At 38.3% G+C, this 24,417-nt stretch overlaps 1 protein-coding gene across 1 annotated transcript in view; it reads right to left on the reverse strand.

Annotated features, from left to right (window-relative positions):
* Positions 1–24,417, reverse strand: part of itga8 (integrin, alpha 8) — an 82,635-nt gene that overhangs the window by 6,034 nt on the left and 52,184 nt on the right. The window contains exons 17-26 of the mRNA XM_027171778.2: positions 24,161–24,315; positions 21,161–21,298; positions 20,965–21,032; positions 20,514–20,661; positions 17,727–17,819; positions 8,264–8,343; positions 5,156–5,236; positions 4,442–4,547; positions 3,462–3,620; positions 243–356 (exon numbers count right to left, since the gene is read on the reverse strand). Coding sequence (XP_027027579.2) covers positions 243–356; positions 3,462–3,620; positions 4,442–4,547; positions 5,156–5,236; positions 8,264–8,343; positions 17,727–17,819; positions 20,514–20,661; positions 20,965–21,032; positions 21,161–21,298; positions 24,161–24,315 — 1,142 coding nt within the window. The remainder of the gene's footprint in view (positions 1–242; positions 357–3,461; positions 3,621–4,441; positions 4,548–5,155; positions 5,237–8,263; positions 8,344–17,726; positions 17,820–20,513; positions 20,662–20,964; positions 21,033–21,160; positions 21,299–24,160; positions 24,316–24,417) is intronic.

Consider the following 24,417-nt stretch of genomic DNA (forward strand, 5'->3'; position numbering starts at 1 on the left):
TAAGTTTGTGTCTAAATGTCTTCATCATGTCACACTCCACAGTGGTGCTTAACGGCTCATATGAACTTAGACACTAATCTTATATAAAATGAATCAGGACGCTGTTGGCGTTCAGTCAGAAACGTGTGTTTTTCCCTCTGTTGGGATAACCTTACACAGAGTTTTAGTGGTTGAACATGAACACCTTCAGCTTTGAGATGATTAGGGCATCCCAGAGAAGTAAACAACATGCGAGTGTGTACCAGTGTTTTGCTGCTGTAGCTCTGTGTGGTTGTAACAGATCTCCTACGACGAGTCGGCCCGCTGTTGTTGCGCAGAAAACCCAGCAGCTCTGGTGTGTCTTGCAAAGTTGACGTCTAAGAGAGAGACAGAGAAAAGGAAACAAAGCCTTACCGTAAGAGACATCCTATACAAAGGTTTTGGGTCTTTGTGGGGGACAAACCTATATCCCTTTCTTTAATTTATTTATTAAAGCATCTGTTTTAGAGCTGAACAAAGGTTATATCAATAACGTGTAGTACTTAAAGCAAAAAAAAAAAAAAAAAAATACAGACATCTGCATATAAGGGACAATTTCATTAATTCTTAAAGGTTAAAAAGCTACAATCAGACACAACCATACACTTCTGACAGAAGCGATCTGTGTACAGGAATTTTAAACAAAGCAATGTCTCAGTTGTGTTTGACTCTGACCCTGAAGACCGATTTTCTTGTGTGATTTTGGCTTGACTGAAGAACAGCATTATGTCTAGCACCTGTCTTACTGTTTAATGTAACCTCAATGTGTTTTTTTATGTTTATTTAATTTCACAAATATATATGCAGTATCTCACAGAAGTGTGTACACCTCTCTCAGTTTTGTAAATATTTTATTATATCTTTTCATGTAACAACACTGAAGAAATGACACAGCTGCAAAAGTAGTACTGTAAAGTAGTGAGTGTATGATATAACTGTAAATTTGCTGTCCCTTCAAAATATCTCAACACACAGGCATTAATGTCTAAAACACTGGCCACAAAAGTGAGTACACCCCTAAGTGAAAATGTCCAAATTGGGCCCAAATTGTCAATATTTTGTGTGGCCACCATTATTTTCCAGCACTGCTTTAACCCTCTTAGGCATGGAGTTCACCAGAGCATCACAGGTTGCCACTGGAGTCCTCTTCCACTCTAGTGGATATTAGAGACCTTGCGCTCCTTCACCTTCCGTTTGAAGATGCTCAATAGGGTTTAGTTCTGGAGACATGCTTGGCCAGTCCATCAGCTTTACCCTCAGCTTCTTTAGCAAGGCAGTGGTCATCTTGGAGGTGTGTTTGGGGTTGTTATGTTGGAATACTGCCCTGCGGCCCAGTCTCAGAAGAGAGGAGATCATGCTCTGCATCAGTATGTCACAGTACATCAATACATTCATGGTTCCCTAAATGAACTGTAGCTCCCCAGTGCCGAAAGCACTCATGCAGCCCCAGACCATGACTCCCACCACCACACTTGACTGTAGGCAAGACACACTTGTCTTTGTACTCCTCACCTGGTTGCCGTCACACATGCTTGACACCATCTGAACCAAATAGGTTTATCTTGGTCTCATCAGACCACAGGACATGGTACCAGTAATCCATGTCCTTAGTCTGCTTAACATCAGCAAACTGTTTTTTTTGCGAGCTTCTATAACCATTATTTAACAAAAACCTCATTATTTTAAATAATTTACTGACATACATCAAACACACGACAATTTCCTGCTGCTGATTTAGTATCTCTAGTATTACAACAGTTTCACAAAGATTGTTGTAACAATCCAGTAAAAAGGATCCACAGAACTTTTAAGTAGATGACTTTGAATACAGGCCATGATAATAATAATAATCAGTCGAACATAATGGAGTCAAATTTGACTTCCGTAAAAATCATAGAGATTTCTTTTCACAAAGAACAAACTCAGAGTTCCTCTTCTCCCTTTCATTTCAGATTAACATTCCTTTTTAAGCCCTTATTAGACTCTATATGTAGAACAACAGATGCACAGGATATGACGAGCTCTTTGATTCTGCTCTTCAACTATTCTAGCACTGAAACTGACAGGAGCCAAAGAGACACCGTTTACAAGTGAGTCGTATCAGCACGACACATTAAGACATGGCCTGGGGAATGTCATCTGGGCAACACTCATTTTGTGTGTGTGTGTGTGTGTGTGTGTGTGTGTGTGTGTGTGAGCACATGTGCACGCTCAGATCAAAGTCCCTAAACGGCTCGTCCTTCTCTGAAGTCGTGAGTAAAGTTGCAGTTGTAAAGTCAAGACATACTGCAGGGACTTTAAAGCCCCCTGGCGCAGCACGAACCCGCAAACCATTACAGAGACCTGAGACGTGTTTAACGCTTTATAACCATTGCGAATGAAACCAGAAACACAGCAGAGAGGTATACACATATACCATATGCTGACAAACTATCAGAAAAACAGAGATTTATTGAAACAAAGGAAAACGTGTGCAGATTTTGTTAATACGTGTGTGGCCAAGTTTCTATGGTACATTGGCACATTTATTGCACATTTGTTTGGTGGCGATGGAGAAAATTTTTTTAAATATAATATTGTGGTTAAAAAAAAGGTTGAGGCCTTAATTAGTTGCAACAATAATTATATCAACCGGTGGTTTGGACACAAGGATAGTAAAGTGTGTGTGTGTGTGTGTGTGTGTGTGTGTGTGTGTGTGTGTGTGTGTGTGTGTGTGTGTGTGTGTGTGTGTGTGTGTGTGTGTGTGTGTGTGTGTGTGTGTGTGTGTGTGCGCGCACATGTGAGTTAATGAAAGGGACAGGCACAAAGCGAGGCAAAAAGTCCATGCTTAATGATAAGATATAAAATGCACATGTTCTGCCAGCTGGAGGTGATTTTAAACTAAAGTGGCAGCTGGACTTCCTTGTTGTCCCAAGAGGTAAGGACACAACTGTCTGGCCTTGACTGAGCCCGGAACCAAACCCTTCCCCTCTCTTTCTTTTACGAAGGCCACTAATAGCCTCATACAGACACAGTATATAACATAGGCATCTTTGTACTTTGTTTCTGACTATACCATTCAAAAATGCATGTAGTATGAAATCTGTCTTCTGCTAGATCCCCAAGCCTGAGATTATGTGTCTGTTTGGACATTTTGAGAATTAAAATGTCTTTTTGATTTGATTTCCCAGACGTTATAATTCTACATTGACATTAGATATGCGACTGTTAAACAATCTTACATGCAGTAAAAACCACATTCTCCCCAACCACAAAGATTTCTTTTTATTGATTAAAGTATTCCAAGTATTGATTTGTGTTACATTGACCACTTGAGCCACCACTGCTCTGTTATTTATGCATTTGACTTAAATCTTACGGACAATGGATAAACAATGTTATGGATAGACAATATCTGTGATCACACTGCTAATCAGTAATTTTCTAAGGTGAGAGTCTTTTACCTCGAGCTCCAAAGGGTTCAGTGAGCCATTGATGTGACAGTGAATCGGTCCATCAGTGATGATCTCCATGGCATAGAGCAAATGCTCCTCTCGATAACGACTGGGCCATCCCACCTCCAAAACTGTGCCACTCACAGAACTTGGACCTGTGTTATAGAGCTGAGTGTATGTGGGTTTGTAAATGTGCGTGACAGAAAAAAGAGAAAATCCTATTAGCCTCAGACAACCAAAAATCACGATATCATAACAATACACAAGTATATCATCACCCTCCTAAATTTCAATGTGATATTCAATTGGATCTGACAACTTCATTGATGCTGCATTAAAAAAATCAGTGAGATGTCTAGCACCGGCAGTTAAAGCTAAACGGTGCTGGGTTAAGACAGACTCTGTTTGCACTAACATTGTCTGGCTAACATTACGACTAATTAACACAATTCTTAGCTACAGGAATGAATGAACTTGCATGTAGCGCTTTCTCAGGAAAAAATCGGTCAACTCTATTTCTCCTTATAAACAAACAAGCAAATGAAATGATCCGAGACATGTTTGTGTTGTTGTTACAGGGTCCTTACTGTATTCCTCAAGACCTACTGTATAACTCAAGACCTTCATTCAAACTACACTTAATCAAATAGCAGATTGTTCTGGTTTTGACACATAAACATCATCATCTGTGTATTTCTACTGTATTATCTCTTTATTGCAGTCTGCTTGACGGCAATAATATTACTTAATTTTGGTTATTAATTAGACGTTAACTAGTGTGTATGTGGGTGTTTTATAAGTAATGAGTATTACTGGTCAGAATGGCTTTGAACATACTGAAGCTTGCGTGTGTTTACTGTTTAGGGTTTCTTAGTTTAACAGAGCAGCACTGATGCTCTTCCTCTATTCTTGGAAGCAAATTATTCCCACATGTGATGTGCTTCCTCCTCGGCTACTGCTGCAACCTGTGTGTGTTTGTGTGTGTGTACCTCATAAATATGTTGAATCTGAGGTCCAATCTCATCCTCTCTGACTGGGTTCTCTTTAGGCTCCCAGTGAGGAAAAGGAAGAACCACCTGAGCTGGTAGAGAGACACTGAGAGAGAGAGAGAGAGAGAGAGAGAGAGAGAGAGAGAGAGAGAGAGAGAGAGAGAGAGAGAGAGAGAGATAGAGAGAGAGAGAGCTTGTTAATTGGTATAACATATTGTACAAGATGTATATGATTGTAAAAATACATTTACTGTAGAAATGTTATGCTGTATCTGTATTAAAAAAAAATTATCGTTGTAGGGATCAATTAAATGATACAAAAAAATTTAACAAACAAAAAAACTAGAGTTCAAAGATTTTCCTTGGATTTTTCTTTTTACTTTACAGCATGGCATTTGATTATTGAATTTTTAGCTGCATTTAAAAGATCACAGCAATATCAATATCCTTTAGGATAAAAATTAGGATAGAAATAATTAGTAATTTTTTCCCCCAGTATTAACTTCTGAATTTTTCTGTTTTGTGCATACTTGACTCTAAGTGTGGTTTATTTTTAATTTGTTCTGTATTATTATTATTATTATTATTATTATTATTATTATTATTATTATTATTATTATTATTATTATTATTATTATTTATTTATTTATTTATTTATTTTTATTTTTTAATAGCATGTGAGAGAACCAGATTAAAGAAATGGTATGTTCTCACCCTCGGATGTCCACCTGTGCTCGTGCGACAACGTTGAGAGTCAAATTCACAAGGTTACTCTTTGGGTTATCTTTGTTGGTGCTGGAAGACAAACAAATATGCACACGCAGACACACAAAATGTTAGTCTTATACATATATTATAGAGCCATATATTAATTATACACGTCAGTAGCACTATCCACTGAATGACTGGGCTTGTATTACTATTGATGACAAATCAGAGAGTCTTTAAGCTGTTCGTCTTCTTTCTCTTGGAAATCAATTGATGCATTGCTGGATATCAAAGTTAAATCATAATTTTTATGTCAGTCACTGGTTGAAGATGCTAGATTGCTAAACAAGCCTATATTAGCTATAGGTAATTATTATTACTATATCATTAGAGAGTAGTACTGTGTTATTGGGGCTGATGGAAATGTTTGAGACATATATATTTCATGTATACGTATGCTGATATATGATCTATAGAATCCAAGTTTCGGACTGGTATAATCAGGTTTAATGAATGCACATGGTTTTTACAAGTCAACAAAATCCTAATTACTCTAATTCATAGTAGTCCATGATAAGTGTATGTCTGTCCTTTGGAGAGTAATAAGAGTTTTGTGTGTGTGTGTGTGTGTGTGTGTGTGTGTGTGTGTGTGTGTGTGTGTGTGTGTGTGTGTGTGTGTGTGTGTGTGTGTGTGTGTGTGTGTGTGTGTGTGTGTGTGTGAGTGTGTGTGTTTGACTACAATATGCTTTTCAAGTAAAGACTTTTTGTGAAAAAGTTATCCATGTCAACTGTCTCCCTGATTATTCCACCAAGAGCTGGTTAAACTCTGCCCAGAATGCACACACACACGCACACACACGCACACGCACACACGCACACACACACACACACACACGCACACACGCACACACACTTACATGTTTACATCAGTGTCATTCTCAAAGTTCAGTAGTGATCTGTCTCACTACTGGTGAATAAAACAAACCACTACCACACACAATAATAGTACACACTCTTCCTGGTGTCATTACACTGCTGTGAGGAACCAAGGACTGACACACAACCCTTCATGAGTATCAAGGGAAATCAGAGACTGACAATGTGTATCGGTGTGTATCTCTAGAGCACAGAGAAACACAAAGCTGTGGTGATCGAATAACTGGCAAGTAATTGACTCTGACTTTTGACTACTCACACACACACACACACACACACACACACACACACACACACACACACACACACACACACACACACACACACACACACACACACACACACACACAATGGCTATAAACTAAAAACAGTTGGTCTTTTTTTTTTTCAGAAACTGCTGATTATTTTCAGAAACTGGCTCTTCAGTTTACACAGAATGGTAGAATAAAGAGATGAAGATTGCAACAAGACCAGGTGATGTTTACGATAACTGTTGTAATGGACAAGTATTGTCCAGCCATCACTGTTCATTTCTACACATAAGTATGACAAATAGTTTTTTCTTCCTTTTTTCCATTGTTTCCTTTCACCCAAAGACTAGAAGTTCCAGGATTCTGGACCTTTTGAACTTTATACACCAGCTTCTCCTCTCGAAAAATTATTTTCCTCAACCCAATAGGAATTCTCTTACAAACTATATAGTTTCTCGACAGTTGAGTCAACACTTACCTCAGAAATATTAATAAATTACTTAAAAATAGTAAAATAGTATCAGGCAACAGTGTAATTACACTTAGCATTAGCACAGAGTGAAATGTAAACAGTGTTAAGGTAGATAATACTATTTCATATGGAATGTTCTCAGAAACACAGTGAACAGCTCAGCGTTTGTGTGTAGCTTTAGATCACAGTGACTAGCAGGTGGAAGTTTTATCAGTTGAACTAACAGAAAGAAAGACACAACACTGTTCTACTCTCCCTCTATCCAGCATATGTTTCTTCTCAAATGATAATGAAGAGGATTTTTTTGGACAGTGACATGCTTAAAATAAACCACCTGGCACATGTGTACTTGTACACACGTACACACACACACACACACACACACACACACACACACACACACACACACACACACACACACGCACAGACACCCGAAGAAACACACACACACACACACACGCACACACATGCACACATATACACACACGCACACACACACACACAAAGAGCAGACAAATCCTAATGACTGGCGGAATTGTACTGTACTTAGTGCTGAAAGTTAGAGGACAGACACATGCACACACACACACCCACACACGACAGATTATTAAAGCTGGACACACTCGTTAGAAGAAGTCGTGGTGTTGATGGAGCGTTGGTGCAACGTGTGTGTGTGTGTGTATGTGTGTGTGTGTGTGTGTGTTTCCTCCTAAAACATTTACAGAATACAGAATGAAAGATACAACATAAGGGAGAGAGAGAGAGAGGGAGAGAGAGAGTATGTACAAATAAACAAGAGGTCACTAGAATGAGTTAAAATGAAAAAGTCAAGAGGACAGATGGATGGATAGAGATGGAACAGGAAAATACAGGCCAGAGGAAAAGGACAAAACTCAAGGGACAGAGGAAACAAATTGAAAAAGCAGAAGGCTTAGAGAAGGAGTACAGTGAATGGTATAAAAGAAAAAAGAAAAAAGGAAGAAACAGAATGATAAAGGTTTAGTGGGATCTGTGAAAGGACAGAGGAGAGGAAAGAAAAGGGAAAGTGGGATCTGCAGCAGGAAAGATGGATAGAGGATGGTTAAGATGAAAATAGAAGTTAAAGATAGAAACATTTGTGTGAAAAAGCAAACAGTTTTTGTTTTTTGGAACTTTACAGTGAATCTATGTCCCCTAGTAGGCTAGATAAAAATATTTAAGAAAAATGACAAATTCCTAAAGACCCGAGGGTCTACTTTCATATAAGCCAATAATCACCACTGTGGAATTAAGTAACAAAACTGCCTCATGTCTATCATTGCTCATGATATGAAGCATATGTAGTAAAAGTAAAAATGTTTTTTTTCACCTCATACTAGAAGGACCCAAAACTTGTTTTCAAACTTGTTTGCACAGAACAATAGATGAAAAGAATAGGGCAGAGAGGAAGGGCAGAGTTAAGGATATGTATCTCACCTGTGAATCTGCATTGCAAAGCCAATGTGAGCTTCAGCGTCTTCTAACCGCTGGACAGAGAACCGCAAACCAATAGACACCTAGAGTTACAGATGGGGGGAGAGAGATGGGGAGAGAGAGAGAGAGAGAGAGAGAGAGAGAGAGAGAGAGAGAGAGAGAGAGAGAGAGAGAGAGAAATAGAGAGAGATGAGAACAAATGTGATGAATAAAGTGCTTCTCCACCATTATTATTAACAGTTAATTAATAATCAGCATTGACTTTGAAAGGTGACTGAATTTTACTGCTACAAAACAGCATGCCAACAAACAGATGACACACACACAAACACACAAACACACACTCACACACGCTCACACACACACTTACACACACACACACACACGCGCATCGTCTCTTTCTCTACTTTTAACTGTGCCCATATGTTGCAGTTCATTAGTTGGACTATGATAATAGCTAATGAAGACCAGCAATGTGGCTACAGGTTCTACGCTAATTACGAAAGCCCATAAACTGACCCCCGCTACCCCTCTACTCCCCCTTTATTGCCCCCACCCGTTCATGGAAAGCCTGCATACTACAAAGCCAGCTCGTAACAGACGGGTATAAGGAACAAGTGCTGTTAAACTTTAAAGCCGGTGCCTCTTTTTGTGGTTACTGCTTGAAAAAGTACAAGAGTCGGCAAAGTAGAATGCCACATTTCTACGCAAATATTTCATCAAAGCGTCACCATTTATGAGGATCGGCTCGTATATTTTTGTGGCTTCCAATTACTCTAATGAGACAATAACTTTCAATCCGAGGATCTTTACAGAACACCCCCCCCCCCTCCCCCCAAAAAAAAACAGATTAGGACTCATTATAATGGAAAAAATGGGGGTGGGGGGTGGGGGGGGTGGGGGGGGTGTTAAGTTAAGTGCTTGGTGCTGCACAGGTATGGATATGAAGTGGCAAGTCCTTCTGAAGTTTGATGGCTAAAACAAAGAGACTCAGGAGCTTCTTTCTCAGGGCATCAGACTCCTCAACACGGACATATCCGACATATCCATCTTACGGGATTCCAAAAAGACACATTTACACTTTTCCCGTTACTACATGTAACTCAACTGAAAGTTAAATAAATTTTTTCAACCTGTACTGTTAACATAACAGCATTTCATGTACCACTGCTACTACATGTAACATAACATATTGCACATCATATTCCATTACTACTTCTTATTTCTTTCTTAGTTTCTTAAATTGAGTTTATTTATATGTACAGTCTGAAGTAGAGTTGACCGGGTTTCATTTCAGTGCACCATGTAGCGTGAATGTGTATGAATATACTGTAGGTCCATTGTGTTTGGCATCCCAGGACGTATTGCTGCATTGATCCCAGTATTCCCATGATGGGCTCCAGATCCACTGGGACTCTCTAATTCTAAAAGTAGTAGAAGTGTGGCTTCAGGTCCTTTTTGTGTTCCTGAGGTTAATCCAGGACACCATTCAGCCCTTTTTATGACTTAGGGACAGGGTTGGGTTTGATCGAGCTGTAGACACTTCCTCAAAAATGAATCCTTAAAGAATCAAAGGAAATCAGCATTGCAGCTCAGCTGTGTGTCATTAACACCCGCCGCTCCATCTGCAATCTCTTTTTCCAATTGTTTTCAGCCAAGAGCATCTGAACTATACGAACATCTACCACCCTAGTGTGTGATGAGCTTTTGAAAGTGGGGGATATTTAAACAATACGTCTGTTTCTCTATCGTTTGCTTATAGACAGACAACAATGGGGACATTCTTTGGGTGTGTTTGTCTGTTCATAACCTACACGCAAAGAAGTTCTTAAATTACTGGCAGGCGTACAAATAAAAGTCATTATTTTGGTCAAATATTTGAGACAGCTGAAGCTTCTCTCCTGTATCTAACAACAATGCAATAACAGTTTCGTTATAAGAGGCCTTCAGAATTCAAACTAAAACAGCCCATAGATTTAAGTTAAGGGAGACACTTTATTAAAATAGATGCTTCTCTTGTGATAAACATGTCTAAATGACTAGTGAGTCTACTCATTTTACATTTGTTTTAAACAATGCTAAACATTTTAGCAGATCCTATACAAAGTCAAACGCCTGACATATTCCATGGACAATATAAACTCCTTCAATATTACGAGACACATTAAACCGAATGATGGTGTAATGGTGAAAGGGTGAGATACAGAGCACGTGTCATCCTCACAGTTGCTGTTCAGAGCATGCACTATGAGCAGAGAGCAGATAGAGCCCATATGTTTCAGAAAGTCAAACAGGGATAAAGCTGAAAAAAGAAAGCACATTTTTTGCTTGAGAGTCTTTGCTTATTTCTAATAATAATGTAGTGTTTTATAATGCTTTTTACTCCACTATATTACTATTAGATACAGCTTCAACAGAAGGCCGGAGTAGGACAGGACATTTAAATGATATTTTAAATTAGGTACTTATTTATTTACTTATTAATGGTGGTTTGTTAATAATGGCATTAGAGAACAGAAAATTGCTTTAAACATTCTTACACTTATCATTCTAAATCTAGAATAGATTTGGTAAAGACTTCATGCACTCACAGAACGAGATGAGGTTTAATATATCATCATGGCAAGGAAATAATTGACTGTTTTGTCTTTCATTAAGTCCTGTTTCATAAAAGGAGTTTTCAACCACTTAAAAATGTTCTCTCTAATTTAATATTGACACTTATTTAGGTCTGTTAGGTTTCACTATCATATGATAGCTACCAAATGTGGAAAGTGAAGGCTATTACAAGCTTCCTCTGAGTCACAGAATGAAATAAAATCTGTCTTGCATTTTGTTGCCTTTCAGCAGACTCTAAAAAGGTTTTATTATGTTTTATATAATAAAGTACTAACATGACATTTAAAAAAAATTAATCTACCATTTTGACATCACAGCCTAAAATTCCTTTATAAAGACTAGACGATTTTGACTTCAAGATATGAACAGTCAAATTTCAATGAAATATATAGTGTAAATTCCATTTGTAAACATTTAATTCCATGCTGAACTTGAAAAAAAAATTACTAGCCATAATTTCATAGTGACATGCCACAGTGTACTTCTGACTAACCAAATGTTACCGCTGATTTACGTGAAATTGAAATTTCTTTTATACAATTTTTTTAATAGTTGGTTTCAGATATCTGGTCAAAAAATCCCAAGTCAGAACAGTCAGAATTCCAGTTTAAATTTTTACTAGTAGTATCCAATTATGTATAGATTATTTCCCAATACAGTAAAGTTGACTATACCACATGTAGCCCTATTTACATGGGAAGGAATTGGAGTTCCATATAGCTGCTAGATATAGAAATATACATAGTCATCCAAAAGGTTTTGAAACTTCAAATGAGAGCTCATATTTCATAACATCAATTCTACCCTTCCAAATGACTCTGTTAATTTTAATATACCATGTCTGACTGGAGGGACCAACTTGACAGAAGTGTACACAAGAAGTGGTGGATTCTTTTTTGTTCTTTTCTTTTTGGTCAGATCACATCCCCCATGTGCTTCCCATGTGGTTTCCTGTGACGTGCTGGAGGGTGATGGGAACATAAATGTGTGTGAGTGGGGCAGGGGATATGTCACAGTGCTTAACTGGTGCCATGTTAATTTGGCCCATGTGAGCTTAACCCTGCAGGCTCCAATGGTGAGCTCTAAATTTCTGAGAACATACACCAATCTGGAACATGTTAACATGTCAAGCTCAACCCATCCACAACACACATCCTTCTCTCTCTCTTAAAACTCTGCATTCATTATTTATTCTACACTTCCTATTAAGCCACTGCTTCAGAAAACAGTCTCTCTATTCATCCTCTGTCTCTCTTGCTTAGTAAACAACCCCGGTCATACCGTCTGTCTTTTCTTCTTCTCCTACCACAAAGCAATCCTTTTCTAAATGTCTTCTGTCTCTCATGATCAAACAGCCATCCATGTCAAAACAAGGCCGCCTCATGATTTTCAATCTTCCATCCATGTGAAACCACAGAGAAACAATTCTCCCCTCCACTATTTCACCATAGCATCTCTTCCACACATCATCTACATAGAGTATGCTATATTCTAAGCCTTTTACTCTGTTCATTCTTTTTCCCTCAATATCTCTTGAGGCTGATGGAACGTTCCTAATGCCTAACACTAAAGTGTATTTCAGACAGAAAATGACGACCTCTCCCCCCTATTTTCCTCGCTCTCAAACCTAATTGACCTGCTCCCCTCCCTCTCTGTCTTCTATGTGGGCTTTGAAGACAAGTGGCTCCATTTCTTTCAAGGCTAACAGGCAGAAACACCAATCAATCATGCAGTCATAAGGATGGGAGACCCATTGCCCACAGTCTCTAAACCAAAAAACATGAAATGTTTCATCAGGAAAATGTTAGTATGTTTGCGCTGGAAAGTGAGTCATAATGCACAATAGTGGTACTTCAGATTAGAGATCCTGAGTATTAAGTGGGCTGAGCAGCAGTAATAAAGTTCTAAACCACACTCTCTGTATCCTGCAGAGGAAAGCATTTACCAGCTTATGTGTCAAATTAGCAGGAAATTACCATTCAATTTGCCTGGCTTTCACCGGCACGACTATCATAACAGAGCGAAGATGAAGAGAATAAACAGCAGTGAAGAGTCTTTAAAATCGAACCCAGTTTTAGCTTTATCCATAGAAAACATGGGCTTTAAGATCCTTTGGGAAAATTCATCCACTTCCGAGAAATTGTATCTTCTTTCCTTTCTGAAGAATAAGGCGAAGAAAAAGTCAGCAGAAGCAAAACAAGGATAAATCTTGAATGAAGTGTTCAAGTCATAAGAGTGCACTGGACCCTGAGGGCTCAGGGGAAATAGGAAACTGATGGGTAAGGGACAGAGGGAGCGAAGGAGGGAATGATAGAGGGGGAAAACAGAAGAGACAGAGCAGCTGTACAGATCTTATGGAACCCTCTTGGAATGTCACCCAAATGTTCAGTGGGGTCGAAAGTCTTTAATCACCGGATAAGTTATTCAAAGTAAAATATTTGGTTGTGTTTTTCAACCCAGACACACATGTATATAGAAATGAAGCCATCATTTCATTCTTGGAAGCCTGTCTTTATTTAGCTGAGTTAGCTGCTATGACAAATGCCCATGACAACACATGCAAGGGTCATATTTACTGTGGCATTTAAAACATGAAAAAGAATGATAGAGGGACAGAGAAGTGAATGGAAAGAGATGAACCACACAAATGTAAACAGTGTTTAAAGGATGACTCTTAGAACAGCCTTACTTCACTGCTAGCCTTCTTAAAACTGGAATAATTATGAGGGGGGTCTGGGAAAACCTGACACATGTTTAGCTATGAACTCAGAAAAAAACCAGAATAAAGCTTTTTGTTTATAACTTTACTCTACCTTAAGAAACATTAACATATTTTTATTTAGTCTAATTTCTGACCTTGTTTTGGCTTTCTGTCTGCAAAGCATCATGTTGTTTATGAAGACATTTAATAACATCTGCATTTAATTAATACAGTAAATGCAGTCAGTTTGCCTAAAGATGTCTAAAACCTGCACCTACTGTAGCTAGGTGTGCTTTACTCACAAAGCTTTTTACTCTTTTTTTTTAGATCACACAAAATGGACACAAGTCTTATCAGATCAGATACTTCCTATCAAAATCGCCTAAACAATCGATAGAATTTTTAATTATGGCATTTAATTCAATAATGGTTTTTAATTTGAGTAATTAAATCACATAATAAATTCATACAGACAAAAACAATATAATTAGTGATATATTAGAATTTCAGTGGTATTTCAATCAAATCCTTAAATAATGTTTTTCTTTTTTTGTGTTTGGTAATAATCAGACTTTTAAACTGCTCTAAAAACTTGACATCCATACTAAAAGCAAACATCATGGCCTACAAACATGGTTGCCACAGACTCTGATTCCCATCACTCACACTCGTTGTCACCTTACACACTTTGTCACAGTACTCTCAGAACACACAGATACAACATATCCTCCAGTGAATATTTGCCTGATGTACCAAGCCATTGTTTGGTTAATAATTTTGTTTCTGTTTTTTGGTTTTGTGATTATGGCCTTTGCACACATTTGCTAAAATGCCTGACTTTAGGAACACATCTATTTTTTAAATAAATCCTACACCTGTGACTGTGGAGTTTCTTTTGGGTACCTTAAAGGCAGGGTCTCCGATTTTTGAAAGCCAATGTCGACATTTGAAATCACCAAAACAAACACACCCCTAACCCCAATGGGTCCCACCCCTGTATTGATAGCTCCGCCCACACATACATACATAACCCAGGCTACTAATGGAAAGAAATGTGTCTTTATCATAGCTGAAGGGAAGAACAATACGATTGCAGATAAACAAACAAGCAAAAATGACACACAAGCATAATCATGCAAAGGACGGCATATATTAGTTCTGTGTAACAAAGCAAAATCAATGTTACTCACCTATCGAGAAGGAAAAAAGCGCCTCGGCGTCTTAAGTAAAGTCAGCTGCATATTCACTGTTACTACACAAAACACGGTTGTAGCTGCCTCTCTACATTACTACGATAGAAAAGAGGTGTTATTTGTGTAGTAACAGCGTTTAGCTCAGGAGTTATTGACTCGGGAAACTCCAATCTGTGAATATACGGCCAACTTCCCGCTCCTTCAGTTCTTTCCAGTGCTGGAAAGCTGATCCTATATTAACACATCCTACTTCTTGCCTTATCGTAAGCCTTTCTTCGCTTTCTTTCTATGTTTTTATCCTTCATGTCAATGTTAAAACCGCTTTCTGCTAATGTCACACATGCGCACTGAACACTCTCTCCGCCGCATATTGACAAGCCCCACCCCTTTCTGCTCATTGGCTACACTTTGGTTTGATTTTTGGTTTGATTTTTGTTTATTATTCGGCCCGACTCAGTTTTCTGAAGCATTTCTCAAAGTTCGTAGACCCTGCCTTTAAGTTTCCTCCCTCAGTTCAGACATGCTTTGAAGGCTAACTGGCATCTCTAAATTGTCTGTGGTGTGTGACGTGGTGTGTGTGATTGTGCTCTGTGATGTGTTGGCACCCCATCCAGGGTGTCCCCCACCTTCTACCCTGAATCCCAAGCAGGATCCCTGTGAGCCAGTGTAGTATAAAAAGTTCAGAAAATGGATGGATGGACCTTGTGTATTTGTTAATTTTACACAAAACATTTCAGCCATGTAACTTTCAACGCTGTTCCTCATATGAGAGCAAAACACTACCACGGTCAGCAACAGAACCTTACAAAAAGAATGCAAGTCATACGGGTCCAGGCAAGCAGCAGTGGTGTTAACAACCGCAGGTATGGTCATCACCGAGTTGAATCCACAGCACGCGTTTTCCATGCTGTAGTAACACATGCTGTGCCATTCATTTCAGGAGACGAGAAGATGCTATGTTATGAACACATCTGGAAAACAGCTGCATTTCAGAGGCTGCAATGGACCAGAGCCATAACTACCATATGCAATAAGTTCTTCATGTCTCCTCTAAATTAAATTACATTACATTTTTGTAGCACTTTTAAAAATAGACATTGTAACAAAGTAACACTCTGAATTTAGATCTCGAGTCTAGAATTCAAGTATAAATTGTCCACCTCAGTAAAGACATCCCAGTAGCAGCTCATGACCATACTTGGTTTGGTTGGGCAGGACGCCATTAATAATGACATACCCTCAAACGACATAAAGTCGTGAGACACTTCAATTTTTATACTGAAACTACTAGCATAGTTTAAGAAATTAGCATATTTTAAGGACATTAACTGTCCTGTCCATCCAACTAGGTGGACAACAGTAAGTTTGCTGTTATTGAGTTCATTCTACAAAGGGAAGCAAAATAATAGAACATCTGTTTATATCTTTTGAACATTTAAGCAACTACTTTACGGTTCACATAGTAATATAAAGTTATAGATGCTGCCAGACTTTCCTGTGAGTGATACTTTACTGTGGTGGTGTATTTCATTTGGAGTAACACATACACACAGACATAGTCAAGTATGTGTTTGTCTGGACTTCAGTAGCTTTACATGGTATGTTTTTTTGCATGTATGTACCAGGTCAAATGGGAAAATACTGCAGATAGTCCGCTTTAACAAAAATGCAAACATGCTAGAAAAGAACTGATTGCAAACTTTCTTAAGAGCTGCTGTATGTACGGTTTTCATAGAGTTGCTCAACAAGAAAAACAAACTATTGTTCATTCATTTGTAATCAGTTCAGTTTGTCAATGATGAAAAATCGAGAAATTGCTCTGTATAATGATTATACAATTCTGAGGTGTTTTAACCTTTTTAACCAGTATGCTGGTGTTACATTGTTCTGGCAGAATGGAAACAAATTTTAATTATACAATTGAATTATTTTATCCCCTAAAATCAGATTTTATGTTTATATAAAGACGTTTTGATAAAATGTATTTTTCCTCTGTAAGGTTATGGATTAGTTGTTTTTTTTTTGCGGAGGAAGATAATGCCTTTAAAATTTAGAAGCTTATGAACAAGCACTTGAGGCATCTCAGAGAGCAGAAATGAGTTTGATATCAACATTTACTTTGTGTAAAGAAGACTACAAATCCTTTGTGTGAAAATGACTACAAATTCTTAAAGCACAGAGGGTCTATGTTCAAATCAGTCACTGACCACCATTGTGGAGTTGACTTCACAAAGAAATTCACTGCTTTACAACACCAACAGGCACAAATTACATCACACCAAAAAACAATGCAACATGTTCTATGTGCAAGTACAAAAAATACTTGAACAAAAATACCTTAAACACTGTTTTTCTCATCTCACTTTGGGAGGAATTCAGCCTTGGCATCAGAACAGTTTCCTAGCTTCCATTGTCAATGAAGCAAACAATTTATATTTGGAGAGGGAGAAATAAAAAAGCCTATAAATCCTGTTTCTAAGGTTCAAAACCACACTGATACATGTGTCTTATAAGAGCTAGTTATTTATTTCTTCTCCTTTCTCTTTTCTGTCTCCTTCCCGTATACCTTTTTGATCTCTCAAACATTTGAACCTAGACAACATGGCTACGATTGTAAGCTTCCTTTTTGATTTACTAATTCATCATGCTGCAGTCCTGCTGGAGCCTACAAACTTAACCCTTAGATCCAACGTAATTTTCCACCACTATATATTCAGTCAGATTACTCTAGTATTTCTCAACCTTTTTCTATTGAACAACTTAACAGTACCAAAGAAAAATGAATGAAATGTGAATGTAAAATTGAACAAAATTTGTCTGTCCAAGTGTTTAAGAAGGAAAGGAAAGTGAATCTGAGCCACTGAGCAAGACAAAAAAATTAAACTTTAATAATTAAATCATTAAGCAGCTTTTCTGAAAAGAGAAGAATAAAGGAAAAAGAGACTTTGCTCACGTTTGCTCCAGCCACCATTGGGTTTCCTAATTCACACACAACCAACTGGGTGTCATTTTCCATCCTGTGCTCACAATTCAGGATCTGTAGGTCCTGAAACAAAAAAGGAAAAAAAAAAATCAGTCAATTATGTCTCATTAAAGCAATTATACTGGAGTTTCACATCACTCTTTTCTTTGCTGGGGTGAACCAAAAATAAGGAGATACTATGTGACCCTTTCATGATGTGCTTTGGAAACAAAATGGTTTAGGAAACAATTAATGTAAACTAGAAAGTTGCCTTATTTTGAACCTACAACTGCCTTCTTTATTTTTCTCAATTAAGTTCTTAAATTTGTGGCGTTTACTAACATAAACTCAGCGTAAAGCAAAATTATCTGCTCATGTTAACTGTCTTTATACTTAATTGAATTAGCTGATTGTTCTTTAAAGGTATCAACATGCCCACTTCATGCAGAGATGTTATCGTATATGATGGCTGATGTTTGTAGTTCATCAACTCCTGCTTTGCCTTAATTTATACAAACGCTTTCTTCCTGTAGTCATGCGAATCATAATAGCGCCTCCTGCATTACTGGAGCATTTGTATGCGACTGCCAATATGAAGTACAATGAGTATGAAAGTGTATAAGCTCACAAAGGTGCTTTTAGCCTTTGTAAAACCCTTACATATGTCGTCACTGCATTAATATAACTACAGCATTGCTACAATATTTTTCCAATTGATCTGTTGGGTCAGGGGAAATACTTTGGTGATTACTGTAAACAAAAATGCTAACTCACTTCCCTTTCCGGAGTGTTTTTTTCATGAGGAGTGGAAAATGTTCCAAAAATATTTTCTGAGGTAATTAATCACATACAGAAGATCATACAGTATACAGAGATTAAATAAATAAACAAACAAACAAACAAACAAACAAACAAACAAACAAACAAAAAAACACCAGAGTATTCCTATAACATGATTCATCACATATTGTAGCTCAGTATGACTAAACACAAAACCAGGCACAATCAAAATACGTTTTTCTATTTAAAGCCACAGATAAGAGACCCTGTATCTTCCGGTGAAGAACCGTGGGAGGAAGAAAAGAAATATGTCGAGAGACCAGGAGTGTGATGAATTCATTAATGGCAATAACATCATACATCTCCGAGCCCTCTCGTCCTGTCATCCCTTCCCCACTCTCTCAATCATCTCTCTCTCTTCCTCTGCACCTTTCTCTCTCCATACATCTCCACCGCTGCCAACTGTTTCCTCTCAGCTAAACAAAAATGTTCCCAGGGGAACACAGCCTGATGCAGCCATGTTAATCACATTACGAGCCACTTTCTAACATGTGCTGCAATTACCAGAGAGACCACGCCTGTTAAACTAATAACACAGTAAAAGACTGTAGTAAAGATTGTAATCTTAATAGTCTGTTTAGTTCTGGCTAGTCTGTATACACAGAAAGACGTTTTAGTATCAGTATTGACAAAAATCGCATGAATCTGTCTTCCCATGTGCCTTTGTGGAAAATCACATGTAATGTTCAATGCATCCTGAAATTTGTGCATCCGTACATTTGTGGTTTGATGAAGAATGTTAGTAGTAATTAAATCAACATTCACCACATTCCAGCCTTGTTACCCCGTATTTGTGTTTTTCGCTTTTTGGTAGAAATGGATAGCAGATTGTTACATTCAAAGCATTCAAAGTAAATGCAGGAAAATGGATGTTCCACAAGCCCTGACCTCTTCATACAAGAATCATCATAAACATATAACTAAGCTATTGTGCTTAAGTTCATATGGCTACTCGGAGAGAAAACAAACTAAACGAATATAGAATAATCTAAAGGTTAGTACTGAATGGAGGGAACAAAATAAACATCAACAAACACAAGAACTTGATGAGTTGAATTACTCACTCACTCACTCACTCATTCTCTACCGCTAATCCGAACTACCTCGGGTCACGGGGAGCCTGTGCCTCTCTCAGGCGTCATTAGGCATCAAGGCAGGATACACCCTGGACGGAGTGCCAACTCATCACAGGGCACACACACTCTCATTCACTCACACACTCACACACTATGGACAATTTTCCAGAGATGCCAATCAACCTACCATGCATGTCTTTGGACCGGGGGAGGAAACCGGAGTACCCTGAGGAAACCCCCGAGGCACGGGGAGAACATGGCGAATGTGCTACCCACTAAGTCACCGTGCCTCCTGAGTTGAATGAATACATTTAAATTCAGATGACTGAACATTCACAGAACATTCAGATGACTGAACAAGTTATTCATACTTTTTTTTACTCACAGTTATGAAACACTGTTCTGAATCAGGGTTATCGATGCTTTTTTGGTGTTCACCCTGTATTGCGGTGAAAAATGTGTACAGTGCACAATGTCATGACCAATCAGAAAATCTGAAATCCTATCATATGGAAACCAGGTTGTAGAAACATTGAAAAGAAATGACTCTGTAGCATCAGGTGGCAAAGCACAGAGACATTGAAGTGCATGCCATAGAAAGTGTGAATATAAATACAAGAAAAGACTTTTGTAAGCCAAGAAAATCTTTGTTTAGTGATTGAAAAATGTAACGCAAATACCAGTGAATATATTAAAAAAAGGAAATCTGTGGTTGAGTTTAGGAGCACTTTATGGCTGGGAACACATAATCTCCCAATTCACTGAAAACTAAAAGAGATTCTATGCAGATTAAGTAGAATTATTGTCTTGTATAATCTTGATAAAAGACAGGGAGAAGTACAAAGTGGTTGATGTGGTTTACCTCCCGTCGGCGTTCCATGCCGTTGTAGTCTGCCTCCGGTGGGAGACGCAACACAAGCTCCGCCTCATATGCGCCTTCTCCATGATTGGCTGCAATGATGGTAAGCAGCAGTGGGTTTTCATCACCAATCGCCAGGTCTGTCCGGTCCCTACATGTGGCAAAAATAACTGAAATATTTCAACCATTTAACAATTTAAAATGTTTTTTTTTAAATCTGAGACAGTAAAAGCTTTCATAGACTTAAAAAAACGAACACTTCAGAGTTTTTAATGTGTTGTAATACAAGGACAAATCCCTACAGCTCAGTATCTGTGTACATCCAGATAAAACAAGGTCTCCATGAACTCCACACAGTTTAAACAACACAAGTGCAGCTCAGCACTTCGAATAACTCAAATAAACAGGAAAACATTCACTTTTTCACGCACATACATGGACACGATGGACTCACATTTTAGCAGAGAGCTCAAGATCTGGGACACACATGTTGTCCTCTCCACAGTCCAACAAGATGTTCGCCTGAGAGCAAGAACAGCAAGTACAAAGAATAAGCAAGTCTCTGTTTAGCTGTAGTTCAGACATTTGTATTGTCACTTGTATTTTAGTGATGTCTATTGATACAGGCTCATTTTTAGACATACACACACCTGTTCGCGGTGCAAGGTCATGCTGTAGTGGTCCAGTATGGGTCGTAGCTGGAGGCCAGATAAAGGAGATGTCTGATCCAGACTGTAGTTCAGAGCTACACTGATGGGACTCAGCTTATCTCTGAATTCAGTCTCATCCTAGAGAAAAACACAAACATTTTGTCTTAGACATCCTAGTAACTCTACTACTTTGATATCACTTGTTATAGGAAAAAAATCAACAGGACTCTTTTCCTCTCACAGCGAGTTTCCAGCCTATTTCTTCTTTTCTACTTTTATTTAATTTATCATATCAAATGAATGCTGTGAGGCATCTAGGAAAAATTCCCAATGTCATTTCTTTTAGCAGGATGTCAATATTAGTTATCTCTTGAAGGGAATAAAAGTATAAAATGAAGCTTGTTATGTTCAAGATCAACTGCAAAGCAGGTAAGAAAACCTCAATCCAAAAATGCTACATAAACACAACAATAACAGAAAATGTTATCAACGATATCGACAATTACACATTACACTTTCAAGTGGTTAAAGCTCTAGGTTGTCGATCAGAGGATCAGAGTTTAAGCCCCAGTACTGCCAAGCTGCCACTGTTAGACCCTTAAGCAAGGCACTTAACCCTCTCTACTCCAGTTGCGCAGTATCATAGCATATCATTTTCACTGTGCTCTAATGTATATGTGACAAAATAAAGGCTTCTATTCTATTTTTCTATAACATTAAATTATGTCACAGCTCCTGTCGACAACGAATCCACACGTTCGGACCAATCAGAATCGAGTATTCGGCATTACTGTAGTAATAAATTAAATTGTGAAAAAGGTATTTGATTTATGAGAGCTTAAGTAAAAAATACAGCAATGATTTTAAAATAAAATTTTAAAACAATTTTGAAAAATCAGTTGTTATTCTTTTCTTGATATTAGATGATGTACATACATAACCAGATCTGCTGCCAAATGTTCTGTAGATGTTTCTAAAGTACAGAGAAATAAATAGCTTTATAATGAACTGTTGCATAGTGTTTGCAATTACAAGAGATTTCAAATGCTTTGGGTTTCCTCCCCTTATCCTCTTTCCTGCTCTATTTTGCCTGCTATCGTCCTCTGACATCACTTTATGTGCTTGGAATTTTAAAGAAATCAGATAAAATAGTTTAATAAATGTCTCCGGAGCCAAGGACAACAAATAAAACCACATAATTACAGGTTAGGGAGTTGGGATGTGTGTGTGTGTGTTTGTGTGTGTGTGTATTCTGATCCATAAGGAAATGCTATATTGCAATCTGGTGGTGATGCAGTAATGAGAGTGGGTTATATCAGATTAACAGAAGGTTGTGTTCTGGGATTAATTATTAATCACTTCCTCTCCACACGGATACACCCACCCACCCACACACACACACACACACACACACACACACACACACACACACACACACACACACACACACACGTAAGAATCTGAACAAACATCTCAGTAATGAAACAATGTTCATTAGATATGGGTGTGAATTTGGTTAGATTTGGCTAAAAAACCTCTTTCCCAGAGTCCTATTAGTCGATAGTATTTGATACAAATTTTTTCTCCTTAATTTATTAATACGTACCATCATCAGTAAAGAGAATCTGTGCCTGGTTCAGTGTGCTGTCTCACAGATCAAAGCTAGAAATAGTTTGCTTTTCACGGTGATAGCACACGCACCACTCTTGGCCCATAAAACTCTTTCCCATGGCTTGGGTTGTGGAAAAGATACAATTAAAAAAGCTAGAAAAGTCAAATGTTTGACATTGTTTCTGTGCCCTCTAAATAAAAACCTATTAAAATACTTCAGGATTATTTGGATTCTTGTGGTCATTTTGAAGACACTAATAAGTATGGAGACAATTCATGATGCAGGGCTTAACGTTATGGGAAACACATATGGGTGTTCTAGACAGATCTTTGATTTCTAAACCAGATGAATGCTGGGTTCCCGTATATATGAATACTACTAGTACTGCTACTACTACCAATAACATCCATTCATTGTCTGTATTGCTTATCCTGTATAGGGAGCCTGGAGACTATCGGAAGAGACTAGGGGCATAAGGCAGAGTATACCATGGACACCCTGTTAATGCATCACATGCACACTCACACACCCATAGTGTGTATACACACTACAGCATGTATACTACAGCAACAAGTTCTTATAGCTAGTAAATTCAGGCTCTACTAATTTCTGCAGAATCTGATAGACAAAGGGACAATAGTTAACTGGTAATTTGAGGCCAGAGGTACATGCATCAGAATTTGAGAATCACACTAGAAAATATGCTTACTGTTTGTTATATCTGAAAATACTGTTCAATTTATTTGTAAATTACAAATGTTTAGGCTCTGGGTGGTCCAGCGGCAGGATCTCGTGCTCTCATTGTTGCTGCCACCTGGGTTCTATTGCCGGGCAGGGATATATATATATATATATATATATATATTACAAATGTATTCATTCATTCATTCATTCATTCATTCATTCATTCATTCATTTTCTACCGCTTATCCGAACTACTCGGGTCACGGGGAGCCTGTGCTCAGGCGTCATCGGGCATCAAGGCAGGATACACCCTGGACGGAGTGCCAACCCATCACAGGGCACACACACACTCTCATTCACTCACACACACACTACGGACAATTTTTCCAGAGATTCCAATCAACCTACCATGCATGTCTTTGGACCGGGGGAGGAAACCGGAGTACCCGGAGGAAACCCCCGAGGCACGGGGAGAACATGCAAACTCCACACACACAAGGCGGAGGCGGGAATCGAGCCCCCAATCCTGGAGGTGTGAGGCAAATGTGCTAACCACTAAGCCACCGTGCCCCCTACAAATGTATTGATTAATATAAAAAACTCAAAACACTATAACCCTAATGTGCCATTTTGAAAAGGGAATTGCAGTCAAATTTATAAAACAAGTTGGAACAAGATGGAATGATAAAACTATAGGGGCTCACCCGTAGGTAGATGATATGGTTGAGACATCGTTGGCGATCCCGCTGGCCCAGTAACATCTGCAGTGAACGATGATACTGATGTGAGTCGAGGAACAGAACCCGCTTCACTGCGCCTCGCTGCTTTAACGAGTCCAACTGCAGCTCCATGTTCAAAGCTGAGTGAGTTCAGAATTAATTCTTATTAATACTGTTTACTGTATGTTGTTACTATTAATCACTGCAGTCTGAATATATAAATGACATATAGTCTCTGCTTC

Source organism: Tachysurus fulvidraco, chromosome 25, assembly GCF_022655615.1.
Source record: "Tachysurus fulvidraco isolate hzauxx_2018 chromosome 25, HZAU_PFXX_2.0, whole genome shotgun sequence".
Classification (NCBI taxonomy): domain Eukaryota; kingdom Metazoa; phylum Chordata; class Actinopteri; order Siluriformes; family Bagridae; genus Tachysurus; species Tachysurus fulvidraco.